General features: G+C 37.3%; 1 protein-coding gene across 2 annotated transcripts; it reads left to right on the top strand.

Moving 5' to 3' along the window:
• Positions 1 to 5,019: 5,019 nt before the first annotated feature.
• On the top strand, positions 5,020 to 13,257 carry LOC127874555 (uncharacterized). 2 transcript variants are annotated; one of them, XM_052418935.1, is made up of 2 exons: positions 5,020 to 5,694; positions 8,468 to 13,257. In XM_052418935.1, the coding sequence occupies exon 2, from the start codon at positions 8,497 to 8,499 to the stop codon at positions 10,387 to 10,389; it is 1,893 nt and encodes a 630-aa protein (XP_052274895.1). In that variant the 5' UTR covers positions 5,020 to 5,694; positions 8,468 to 8,496; the 3' UTR covers positions 10,390 to 13,257. The 2 variants fall into 2 exon arrangements, with proteins under 2 accessions (XP_052274895.1, XP_052274896.1); XM_052418936.1 differs by lacking the exon at positions 5,020 to 5,694 and adding an exon at positions 8,042 to 8,141.
• The last annotated feature ends 631 nt before the right edge of the window (positions 13,258 to 13,888 follow it).

The following is a 13,888-nucleotide window of genomic DNA, read 5'->3' as shown; positions in this document are numbered from 1 at the left end:
CGATTGTTTGGGAATTGAAAAAAATCCAAGGCGTTTAATTTAAGGTGGCTTTTTGAAGTTTTAGCTTGTGTAAAAAGTTACACTTTCCAGATCTGATTGCAGAATTATGGGATCACCGAAAATCAACCTGCTTTTATACAAGTTATTGAAGATCCTGGCGAAGATCGTGTTTGGTCTCCATCACTGCAGTGTTTGTCCGCATCGTTGTCGTTTAGGTCCGGGATGGTCCGTGCGAATGTCGAGTTGGTCCGTGTTTATCCGCATCTCTGCCGTGTAGATCCGCAGCTCTGCCGTCACTGTGTCTGACAGTCCGTGTGGGCGCCGTGTTGATTGCATGTTGCTGCCGGGTTGGTCCGTGTGGATGCCGTGTTGTCATCGGGATGATGGTCTTTGGAAGACCGTTTACGCTAAAAAATCCACAAAGGCAACGGATCTCTCCGGATCTTGATCCGGGGGTGGGGATTCGGTTCGATCCGGGACTGTCGTATCCATCCGGGCTTATATGGGACCGAGGCTTTAACCAAATCTCAATGCTTATATGTTATACAAAACTGAACGAACGGATTCGGTATTAGCTTGTGTGTTAAACGGAAGACTCATTCGTAGAGTTGGAGAAACAACTATGGGTATTTTGAACCATATGTTGTTTCCGATATACCGGTAAGTGTTTCTATATGCATCATGTGTTCTACCTCATGGCTATATGAAATAACTGCTTACTGACCCACAATCGTGTATGTATATTACATATTTAGCTTCTGTAGAATAGTTTTCTGATAAGAGTGGAGACCGGAATGCATAAAGTGTACTTTTGTTAATCTAAGTAGTCTCCGAGGGTGACTACAATATCACGGAGTGAATGGCCACAAAACATTCCTAAATACATTATAAAAACACGAACATGGGTCCATTTCAATTAGTAAATATTTATTTTGGTAATTTGTTCCTTCTATACGTATTATGTTGAAACGATTTTAAAATAGATGAGCCGAATACAATTTATAAACGTTTAACATAAACAGACTAACGGCAAATCTGCTAACATGGGTAGTTTTAAATAGTTGAACAAACATAAGTTATGAAATAAATTAGTGTTGATCTTTTCATGCATGTTCCAATGGACATATTCGCGAACTAATGGTGCTACCATAATATATAAATTGTTATTTGCAAATCATATAAATTTGCCGACGCCACTAATATTTAAGTTTAAAGGGACAATACTTTTACCTCATGCATTTTTTTGTATAAAAATAAATACACAAACAAAACAGAGTTACACATGAACCTAGTGCACTTAATCGCATTTTAATGAAAGGAATATTATTTTAAGAATGATTGAATATCACTATTTTCGTAATGTTTATAATGAAATGTTTATGACCATGTTGTTGTCGGAATCACTAAAAATTAACAACATGGTTATCGTTTATCTCAATATGTAATACAATATGTTGTTTTTTCGCATCAGCACAGCGGTTGCAGGTGTAAACGCAATACATACCAGCTCTCAGTATAAAAACAGATTATAAACCAATTATGTGCATTTAGTAAAACACTAAATTGAAGACGAATGCATATCATTAGAAGTGCCCGCACAGAATAGCATGATGCTAAGAGATAGCATGTCCCTGTAAATACTGATCTGTCGCGACTCAATACAAATATTATTTATTACAAATGGTGTTCAGTGCAAATTTTATAATTGCCTTCTATCGGTCCGTGTATGCTTTATTTTCACCCCTACCCTCCTGTGGACACACATTACGATCTTTATATATTTATTATATCGTATCCGTGGCTACAAAATGGCGCCAAGACCAAAGTGGGTTGTGCGTGTGTGCGTTTGTGTTGATTTTTTTAATAACTTTTTTATTCATTTTTAAGCATATAGTGTATACATACATGCTTTTTAATTGCAAACAATGGTTCTAACAATGTATACAGAAATTATGCCTGATAAAGTGTTTTCCTTGGTGTATGCCATTTCTATCAGTGACAACAGTATGTGTTTTGTTATATATAAACAATGATCTTATAATCTACGTGTTGAATTTATCGAGTGGCCAACGCAATTTATCGTGAGTACACTAATTCAAGGTGTAATGTCTTCCATGGAAGACTAAGCAGGTTGAGTGTAATAGGTGAGTTAAGTGGATTGAGCAGGGTATCCGACCCCTGAGTACTGGCGACTCTTGTGTGAACCTCTAGACCGCAAAGCCGCCCACTAGGGATGTAATGCCCTTAATGACCTTGCTTACCAACTCGTCTATCACACAAGACGTTGAACCAAAGAGAAGTAACTGCTATATAGGTGCTGCATACAAAGCACAACAATGCACGAAAGCCCTAATTATTAACCCATTTATGCCAAGCGTCTTCAAAAAGGCATTGGCACACAGCGTATACCCAGATGAGACGCTGCATGATCTGGGTCTGCGCTGTTTGCTTATAGGAATTTTTGTAAGAAATATTTTAAATATAGAAATAAATATTCTAGACATCCCTAATTTTGGAAATAAATTGATCCAATTTAAAAGGATGGGAGAGTCCACTAAGCATAAATGTGTTAAACATGGTATGACAAATGCGATTATCTTATGGTACACGTTGAGTAGAAGTATATTCGCAGAAAACCAACTCAAATATTTAATTTAATTCAATATGTTGTTTTTCTCAATTTTTGACACTTTCTTAAATTTACAAATATTTTGCTCATATCTCATATATATATATGTTCTGAGCACGTTATGTCTCGCACTATAAATTTGTCTTAGGATCTGTGATATGACTGGATTTTCACAAATAGAATGTTTGTTCTTTTAATGGAACACTAACTTTACATTTTAATAACAATAATCTTATAGGATACCGGTACGAATATCCAAGCGTGTACAATTGCGAAGCGTTTCTTTGCTGGCAATTGAATGTCAAAGCTATCGAAAGTATACTGATATGTTATTATAAGTAGCATACTGATATCGGGTTATGAAAGATATACTGATATGGGATAAGAGAAGTATAATAACATGTAATTATGAACAGTAAACTGATATGTGATTATAAAAGGAGCACTCATGATACGGGATTATTAAATTGTACTGATATATGATACTATTTTAAGTATACTGATATGTGATTAGACGTAGTACACTGATATTGAATTATGGAAGATATACTGATATGGGATTAAAGACGTTTACCGATGCAATGGGATTGTAAGAAGCTTACTGATATGGAATAATAAAAAGAATACCGGCACTGATGTGCGTTTACAATAAGGTTATGTGCTTGTAAAGGAGTAACATCATTAAGATCCAAAGGAAAAGCACTCACGCATCTATTTTTATTGCGTTTTAGTTACACACTACCGGTAAGTACACTTTGTTGGATTGCGTGGCGTAATGACATTTGTTTACATCATATAATAACTTAAATGTTGTGCATCCGATTGCTTCCATTTGTTTAACGATAATTCATGTGCACGACCCTGACGACATTTCATGTTGCCTCCCTTTATTCGCGCAGTTGTGTACACTTTCGTAACCAAAGAAAAAAGCTTGCAGTACAAACTACAACGCTGTGATATGTATCTGATTCAAAGAAGGTACCATCTTTTGTTAGTCTTGTACATTAATTTGGTAAGAGTGCTGGTATCTACTTCGGGTCCACATATTATGTAGCCTAAGACACGGAAGGACCTTACAAACTTCGTACCCGGGGTACATGTAAGTAGTACCTGAGCCGACAATGATCAATCGAGCGTTAGTAAAGGACGACGCTCTCCGCCAAATTCCGATTTTTGCTAAGAAGAGACATCCTTCTAAACGAAAAATACCATACAAGCGGAACGTGTTGTCTCTCATATCTGGGAATACACTTGATAGGTCACAGTAAATAACTAACTGTCAATGTGCATTACACTGAGAATGAATACATATTTGTATCAGGGGCGTGGCCGTACCTATTTTGAGTAAACGTTCCCTGACGATGGCAGTTGCATAACTCTGTGAGAGCCTTGCTTCCGGGGGCATCTATCTATCTATCTATCTATCTATCTATGTATGCTGCCAAGCGCCCTTTTGTGCATCATTGGAGGAGATAATGAGAACGCTCCCCGAGTAGGGAGCGAACCCACGAACTCCCGATCGCTAGGCGGAAACCTCATCCACTACACCACCGCGACCTCTCATGTTCCCTTCTCCCGAAAATTGACCATTGGAACGTCGTATATCTTAGGGTATTAAAAAAATTAGATATACAGTGTATATCAAATAACATATTACACTGTCAACTGTACACCTACGCACGCCCTTAGTTCGACTCAAGAACGAGACGTCCCCTGTATTGTGCGCTAACCCCTTCTTCAGGAGCACGTGGTAGCAAAGATCTTTCCACACATGTTAGTAAGGACTGAATCTACAAGTGACAACACAATAGACATGGCTATATCTATGCTAAGATAATAAAAGAAATGCGAAAAAATGAAAAATACTATATTTATTGGCATTTTCCAATAAGTTTTTTCACAAAAGTTTTTTCTGAACATGTAGACATCTTTAAGTGCAACACACTAGATTGGTTGTACAACGGTTAACCCATTTATGCCTAGCGTCTAGAATAAAAGGCCTTGGCAAACAACGTAGACCCAGATGAGACGCCGCATGATGCGGCGTCTCATCAGGGTCTTCGCTGTTTGCTCAAAGGAATTTCTGTAAGAAATATTCTAAATATAGAAAACAATATACTAGACAACCCTAATTTTGGAAATAAATTGATCCAATTTAGAAGGATGGGAGAGTCCACTAGGCATAAATGGGTTAATAACACGAGCCCCTGAAACACGATAGTATTTGTATCTTATTATACTCATATGCATTACTATTTAAATGTTCAAGCAACTAGAATTATACACAGATACGTTCATGTAAGAAAATAAAGTAGGCAGATTTCTCCGATAATTGTATCTATGAAAGACGTCTCTGTTATCGATTTCGTCAGAACTAGATCGATCGATCAGTGACAGGGGAGGGGACTGTTAAGGTAGGCAGCATACAGTGTTACCAATATTGGTGACAACTTCGTCTCCCTGCAGCGATGTTGTTCAACGCGCTCACTGATTTACGTGAAAACAGGACATCGGTAAATTAGAATTCGATTTTTCAAACTCGCCGTGGGAATAACATCGCGGAAAAAATATGAAGAACGGGCAATATTGAACTGGTGGTTTAATACGTATGAATTCTGAATCTGTACCGTACACGCGTTTATGTGATTTCGTGGCGCATAGGTGACACACATTGTTTCGATACAAATTTTGACTCTAATTAATTCGGATAAACAATCTGCTATATCAGTGTACCGTTTACGAACAACGGACCTTAGCGATAAGTGGGTCTATCGGTATCGATCTGAACTCGAGCTTTTTGTGGATTGTTTTGGCCAAGTGATTAATGTCGTGGACCTTTTGTCTAAAATATTTACTCAGTGTCAATAGTGTTATAGGTGAGGGCCTACTCTCTTCAAATAGCACCCTGACTACGGTGAGATACGGGGAGCCTCCGGTTCCAAACGTTGTTTACACAGGCGCTTATTTCCGTCCACTATCGTACGGACTCGCGGATTTATTTTGACCGCTGGTCAGTTGGATTAAGGAATATCGAGGAAAATTAATTAAGGTTCGGTCTAATGTAGGTAAGTGGCGTTTTTATTTGATCTCCGAGTTATTGAAAAACAACGGGATAAGCGTTTAGCGAGAGATAGTGAAATAGTTATTTGTCATAAGTTGTAAATGCGTTTAAAATATCGGGATTTACCTATTAAAATGCGTTGTAGTAGTTTTCAATAATTAATATGTTAGTTTGATTGTAAAGGACATACTCTTGTCCGACTCGCCATCAGCAACTATGACGTAAGATTTTTTTAAAATAAACTCGCACTTGTGTTGCGCTGATATGTGGCATGTCTTCGGAAATGCTGACATCAATCTATAGTTTAACCCATTTATGCCTAGTGTACTCTTCCATCCTTCTAAATTGGATCAATTTATTTCCAAAATAAGGGATGTCTATAATATTTATTTTTATATTAAGAATATTTCTTACAGAAATTCCTTTAAGCAAACACCGCAGACCCTGATGAGACGCCGCATCATGCGGCGTCTCATCTGGGTCTACGATGTTTGCTAAGGCCTTTTTTTCTAGACGCTAGGCATAAATGGGTTAAACTGCATTCTAACATGTTCGGTTTTGCTGTTTTTTTTTATTGCTATGTGTTATTTTTAATTTGTCGCATATTTCCTTTTTCAACCTTTATCTCATCTATTATATACATCATTTTTATATAACATAACAACAAATGATAATATATAACAAAGTGTTTTTTTTTCGTATTCGTGCCATATTTATTTTTATGTCCCCCAGTGAGGGAAATATTGTTTTTGCCCTGTCTGTTTGTTGGTTTGTTTGCGTCAAACTTTAACATTAGCCATAACTTTTGTAATATTGAAGATAGCAACTTGATATTTGACATGCATGTGTATCTCATGGAGCTGCACATTTTGAGTGGTTAAAGGTCAAAGTCAATGTCATCCTTCAAGGTCAAAGGTCAATTATATGGGGTGGGGACATAGTGTTTCACAAACATATCTTGTTTTTAAATGAAAAATAGATACTTGTATCATAAAATCATGTTTTATCATTTAAAAGGGGCTTATAAGGTAAATGTAACTGTATGTAAAGGCTAATGAGGACATTGTGTTCATCAATTTAAGCATTTGTCCATAAAGTAGTTCTTGTATTTGTGCGTCTGTTGCCAAATACGCTAAACGAGATATTCATTGTTTTCGGTGTGAAACAGCGTCATGACAGCATTTTAAGGAAGAGAATATTTTCTCAAGAGCTAGGACGAATAACATCGTGTGTATTGTTTCCCCTTTAAATGATGATTTTAGCGTTTTCAAAACAAACTAAACGCATTTTTGTAATATACAATCCTGTTTTCTTTCTTTTTGTTTTCATCACATTTCTGAGTAAAATGGTTAAACTCACATACATTTATTTTATATTTCAATTGTTGAATACAAAACTATTACTGCATAACAATATACATAAACGACCAGGTACACATATTTAGCATTAATATAATTATTGCATTCATTAAATCTTTGCACCTTAACGTGATAATACCACACGAGGGCCTATTAATTTTGTATGATTAGTAATGAAATGAATTATTTAGCGACAAATATATTGAACGTGCGATGAAAACACTTTTGAATGGTCTCGCTGGGGCAGGAATGCATAACGCTTTGATACCGTAAATGGCCAACTGTTTATAATTCAGTGAGAATCATCCTGTTGCAACGTAAAATCTGGTAATGTATTCTGCCATAGATATTACTTTTAGTTTCTTATCAAACTACTTAATTATTGTTAACTTTAATTTACTTTTCAGCGTACTTTTCATCAATGTTATTCGCATACATTATACGCATCGAATGATACAATTTATCAGCGTGAATATTTAAAATCTCATCATTTGGGCTGTATATAATTTGGTTTTGCACTGATATACCGGTATGGACTAATGAACAAAAATCTTTAATAGTATGCGTTCATATTTAACATAAGCTGTATGTTTAGTAAAATAAAAAAGTGTTGTTTTTTCCTTCAATGGTGTACTTAAAATCGAACATGTCAATCTGTTCTCTCTAGTAACTAAGCAATACTTTAGTCCAACATATTAAACTCTTTTTTTGCCTTCATGACACATATAAATGCGATATCCAAATCAATTAAATGCGCGCAGCTACTTTTAAAGATCTCCAATGCAAAAGTATGTTATCATCGACTTTTCTCCACTCAAAATCTTGTATGTGTACCCAATTAAGTTACACATGATCCTCTCCAATTAGCTAGTACGCGTAACAATGTTTCTAACTTATGTACAGCAAGTATTCGTTCGATTGAAACATTTCTAACCAGTTGATTGGCGCTTTTGTTCCTAATCTATACGTTCAGTTACACCAAAACTGTGCCGAAGCATTAAGTTGAATAGTATCACTCGTTAAACACGGGATTGAAATATCGCGGCATTGTGTATATTCTTAAATAAACCACGTAACTGGGATGGCTATATACGTAATTTCTGATAAGAAGATTTATTAGTTGGACTTAATCACTTTTTTTAAGGTTGTAAACATAAAACTAACTGAATGCTTATGTACGAGTTAACAATTGATAATGGCTTCATTTCTTAACTACGTTGTCATGTTCGGTATGAACATGAGCCTATTTTGTTTAGCACTATATCCGGTTACAATACACTGTTTTTTAAAATCGCTTTAAATATTGATCAACGAGACGGAAGAAAAGCCTTTGACTTGTCTGTTCCTTCGGTTAATGGTGACAGTATAATAAGCAAGAAATTGTGAAAAATATGTGACATAATTACACATTCATTACAGGTATCGGGAGCCATGAACAGCTAAATACAATGGCAGGACTCCGTCTTGAGCCGCGCCAGTTGGCGGTGTGTCACAGCGAGATTGGCGCTGGCCACGATGTGACGCACCTTCTCTCGCACATCAACCAGAACTTCAAGCAGTCGAAAGCGGACCAAATCCTAAGGTTGTTGAGGGACCAAGACAAGGCCCACGACAAACTAGACGACGATCTTAAACTTTTAGAGGAATACGATCAGATACGCGAAGAGGACGCGGCGCGCGATAGTGACACGCTTACGGATTCTAGTTCAGTGAGTGATATAGATATTAACGAGGAAGCGGAAGAAGGGGACGCCGATAATAATGGCGAGGCGCATATGAATATGAATACTAACGCAGATAATCCTGCGGTTGAGCGTCCTAGAACGCGGGCCAGCCGGTCTCGAACCTCCATTGGATTTCATAATGACGGTATACCCGTGGTTAAGGATAATGCTTTTACAACACAGATAGACACGCGTGATATAAGTTTACGACCAAAGTCTAGTTATGTTCGTAGAAACCAATACAGGCGGCCGACCGAAGGTGACGTTAGTGTCGGTAATCCGGACGCTGAAGACGCGGAAACGCCGTCAATTAGGAGGATTTCCAAATCCGCCAGGCCGAAAAGTCGCCTTGGACGGGCGTCGATTCCGCTGTCGGAGCGAAAAATTGTCATGGTAGAAGCAAAAACTGTGCCACAGGATCGAGCGGTGGCTGATAAAGAAAAAGACGATTATGTAAAAAGTGTTAACAATATGTATGACAGATTTTCTAGTACGCGACAGGCAAAGCGGGACAGTAAACGAGCCAAAGCTTTCTGTGATTCAGTGATTGTTGCGCAACGTGAGTTGACGAACGAAAATATGAGTGTGGACTCCGGTGGTAATTCTATGGATGTTCTTGAAGAAATGACAGAGGTACATCCATTGGTGCCTGCTTCGGTTAGTCACCAAAGACCTGTGGCGAGTAATGACGAGTCTGTTGTACACATAAACAGTCAAAGAGACCCGCCTGAAAGTGTGGTTCACCGCCTTTCTCCTGCCCCAGCGCCCCATATCTCCCCGACGACGACACAGCATCCATCGGCTCAACACCAGCCGCAATACCATCGCCAAATGGATTACCAGCAATATCAGCAGCAACCCCTTAGTCAGCACCAACAACAGTTTAAGCGTGCTGCAGTAGGAAACAGACCTGAGCGCCAAGAGTCTTTCGTCGGTTATCCCCAATCGCACGTTGCGGATCCTCATTTTGTGCGTTCGGACACTGTCGTCAGTACGGCAACTCTGCGCTCCGAGAGGCCAGAGAAGTCGCAAGTGCATCTGAAACATTCAAGTTCAAACGCCGGTAGTCATGGTCGACCCCGAAATCCGGAACCAGTTTCGTCGCGCCCCATTGAGCGACCGGATATAAGGCCAAGTACCCGCTCACGTCGCTTGCAGCGGCGCTTCATGCCGCAGTCTCAACCGCACACGTCCAACGTTCGTCCGACGTCAGAATCAGTGATACTCGCCCGACAAAAGACGGAGAAAAACCTCATAAAACAGAAATCGGATAACAGGCCCCAATCGGAGAAAATTCCGATGAATTCAAACAAAATGTTGTCAGTGGCGGAAAATCCTACGCAGGGGCCCCAAACGTACATTACATCCAAAGCCGGAGTAACGCAAGCGTCGCACGTCCAGGCTGGTTTCCGGGGTTATGACCCAGGAAGTAGAATGAAGTCATCGATGCAGACACGAAACATTCCCGGAGATCTGACCCTACCTCGCCAAGGACACGGTGTTGCCTCCAGGAAAGGACCGGTAACGCTTATGAAGTTACCTCCCCTGGAGGCATCGCTAGCGGCGAAAAAGAAGGAAAGGGGACTAACTCTGGCTCAGAGAGAGACATGTGTATGATGAATTCTGATTGTTTATGTTAAGTATTCGTCAATGTTATATTTGATATACAATGTCACGTGATGGGCGCATTTTCTTGAACTTGTGATGGACTAAAAATACGCAATTGGTTTGTATTCCGGAAACAAATCGTTTACATATATATTACGTACGGACGTTTCATATATTTAAGAGATGTAACCAAGAACATTATACAAGTCTGAAATTATTCTTTCCTCAGTAATTAAGGACGGCGAATTTCATACCCCTGCTTCTATGATGGAAATGAAGGAAAATAGTTTAAGTAAAATGTTTAGCATTGGATCAGACTGTTAACAAATCGCCATGATTTGTGAAGTAAAATGTTAGCAATACTCTTTTATAACATGCATAAAGATGTTCTGATATACTGAAAACATCGTGGGAATTCCTTCATCTCGACTGCATGATTTGTTAATCAAGTGACCATCTGAATTCAGAAGTCAGTTTTTGGCAGAGGGTTGTCAGTATTAACATTTGCACTAGACTTATACAATGAATTTCATTTAAAAGTTAATGTCGACTGACTTTAAAGTTAAACCAAATGGGAAAATTTTTATTATAGTTTTTGATTTAATAGCACCTGCTATTGTCATGTGAGCCACGTCATGCGTAAATGAGGTTTATGTCATATGCGGCAAGCGCACCTCTGGACTAGCGTGTGCAGTCGAGCAGTCGCGTCAAGAAAATCGCTGTCCGCTATAAAATCAAGCACGGTTTTGTGATTCATTAGAGGCCAGGATAGCTTATAACTAAACTGCGCGGATACGCAGGCTGGTTTGGAGCTACTCTGGCCGTATACGGCATAAGACCCATTTTCGCACGATGAGGGTCATATGAAGTATAATACATTCGATTCACTTTTCAAATGTTCGCTGATGCTACTGTTCATACGTATCAGCACGTTCAGTGCTATCTAATGAAGAATTAGATATGTCAATAATTGCATTTTAATTTGATTTGTTGTGTAATGTTTTTGTTCAGTTAAGTTTTAGTGTACCATTACAATATTTAAGACTGCAATTCGAATAAAATCGTGTACTATTTTCATATATTTTAAATACCAAACTTTCAAAAGTTGGAACTCTAAATGCGTTGTTTTCGAAGTCAGATACGGAATGCGAACAGGTAATTAAGTGATTACGTGTAAAATGGACCATAAAATAAGGTGGATTAAAGTAAATACTTTAAATATATCTGATCAATAGCTGAGTTTATTGAATGATTGAATCACATAAGGGATTTAAATTATGTTAAATCGGCTCGTTTATCCGCGCTGAAGTGGGTTATTTCCATCAGTTAGTGTGAAGAACGTTATTTTAACAAAGTACACAACGCCCAAATAAGTTATTTTATTATACATGTGCGATAATTTAAGTGATTATGCTCTAAGATTATTTCTGAAAACAGATGTATTTTTTACAAATTAAACTTCAAAACAGACACAGGAGCATGAACAAACATAAGAAAATGCAAAATTATGGAATAATGGTGTGTATTAAAAGTAGCGTAGCAGGCGTTTGACACCAACGGTTGTTTTCAAAGTTCAAATTGCTTATGTACTTTATCTTTTTTTCAACTGTCCATAATATTCAAATACAATATATATTTTTTGTGGTTGTTAATAAAGTTAAGTATTGTTTTACATGTATATTTTTTGCCTAAAAAAGAGAATATTGCCATGTCAAAGAAAAATACCTAATAAATATTTTCGTATTTTTACCGAATATGTACCAATCAAGTGTAAAGAACTGGATAAATCATACAAAATATTTGGTTGTCAAATACCCCAATTACTTTGTCACAAACGTTTTACTTTACTTACGCTAATAGTGGAGACGTGCTCTCACCTGCTTTTATCCACATGAATGTATGCTGAAATGTCGACTTCAAAGGTTATTCTGATCTAGTGTATTAATTGGACGAACAAAAACGTTTTAAATTATTATTGTATTAATCTCGCAGTTCTGATTGTTTTTTATAAAGTATGTAAAACATAAGAAGCAATTTTGTGAATTAAAATAACACTATTGTGAAAAATCTGTATTCAGCTGGACAGCGATTTGAAGGCGAAAACAAAAAAAGAGCAGAAGGTGCTTTTCAATTGAAAACTATTGTGTGTTTTTTGTCAATATGATACTAGTAATGAACTTGATCAGTTTACTGAAAAATGACATTATTCCTGTATAAAAATGAAATTGACAGAAATGTGAATAAAATATCATAGGCCATATAGGGAGCAGCATTTTGTTAATTGGTCGTTGATTTTGATAACTGACGCATTTTTATATACCTTTTGTTCATACCTTACAATGCTAAGCATAGGTACCGTCGTCCTAAAAGCATTTGATATTCTTGTGTGGAAAAACATTTAAACGATAATTTATAGTTTAGATGCTAAATGTATCGTTCTGGGAAAAATGGGCTTAATGCATGTGCGTGAAGTGTCAACCCAGATTAGCCTGTGCAGTCCGCACAGGCTAATCAGGGACGACACGTTTTGCTTTTATGGTATTGTTCGTTTAAAGGAAGTCCATTCTTACCGAAAATCTTGTTCAGGCGAAATGTGTCGCCCCTGCTAAGCCTGTGCGGACTGCACAGGCTACTCTGGGACGACACTATACACACATGCATTATGCCCAGTTTTCTCAGAACGCGACTCATTTTATATTACGAACATATCAGTTGTTTGCATATGTAATGTCCTTAGAAAATGTTCTAATGTTTTCGCCCGGGATTGAAATACCTCAGAATCAATTATTTCTCTCTTAAATATACCTGTTAAGTTCGTCCATTGTAGTACATGTATATTGTTAATAGTTTATGAAAAAATAAATATTTTAGATATCACACTGCTTTCTTTTTCAAGAAAATAATAATTCGAAAGCCACGTTTTACATTGCGTGACAATTGTTGCAAACAAAGATCTTTAACATTGAGATTATAATCGTCCGATTTAATGATTTATGATATCTTTACCAAGGCTAATTACGGATATCACGGTTGTTTAATCGCTTCTCGTGTACATTGATTTCCTAACATATTTCTAACACTAAGAGTTGACTGATTCAAATTCGTGTATATTCAAAAGAACATGGCAATCTTAATTACTTAAATAGACCCCGACCAAAACGTTAACCACCAAAACCCAGCAATATTATATAAACATTTAGGGTTGAACACTAAAATATACTAAAGGCTTCTGATTATATGAACGTATCTATTATGTACTTTATTTCAACGTAACTATGTAAAACTGTAATAGAGGAATCAAATCTACATTGACAAAACTATCAAAAAGTGAAGTTAAAGAAAGAGCAGTTTTTGTAAACAAGGTTGTATTTTTCCAAACGTCAATTTTATCAAGTTTATATAACAGAATCTCCGTGCATTGCTTTCCGTTAGTGGCCAAATATTTCTTAATAGTCAACCGCCAACTCCGCTATTTTGTTTGATCATTTAAATTGCTTATCTTTCGTAT

Source organism: Dreissena polymorpha, chromosome 3 (assembly GCF_020536995.1).
Source record: "Dreissena polymorpha isolate Duluth1 chromosome 3, UMN_Dpol_1.0, whole genome shotgun sequence".
In the NCBI taxonomy this organism is placed as follows: Eukaryota; Metazoa; Mollusca; class Bivalvia; order Myida; family Dreissenidae; genus Dreissena; species Dreissena polymorpha.
Note: the sequence above shows the minus strand (reverse complement) of the source record. Positions and strands in the feature narration are given on the sequence as shown.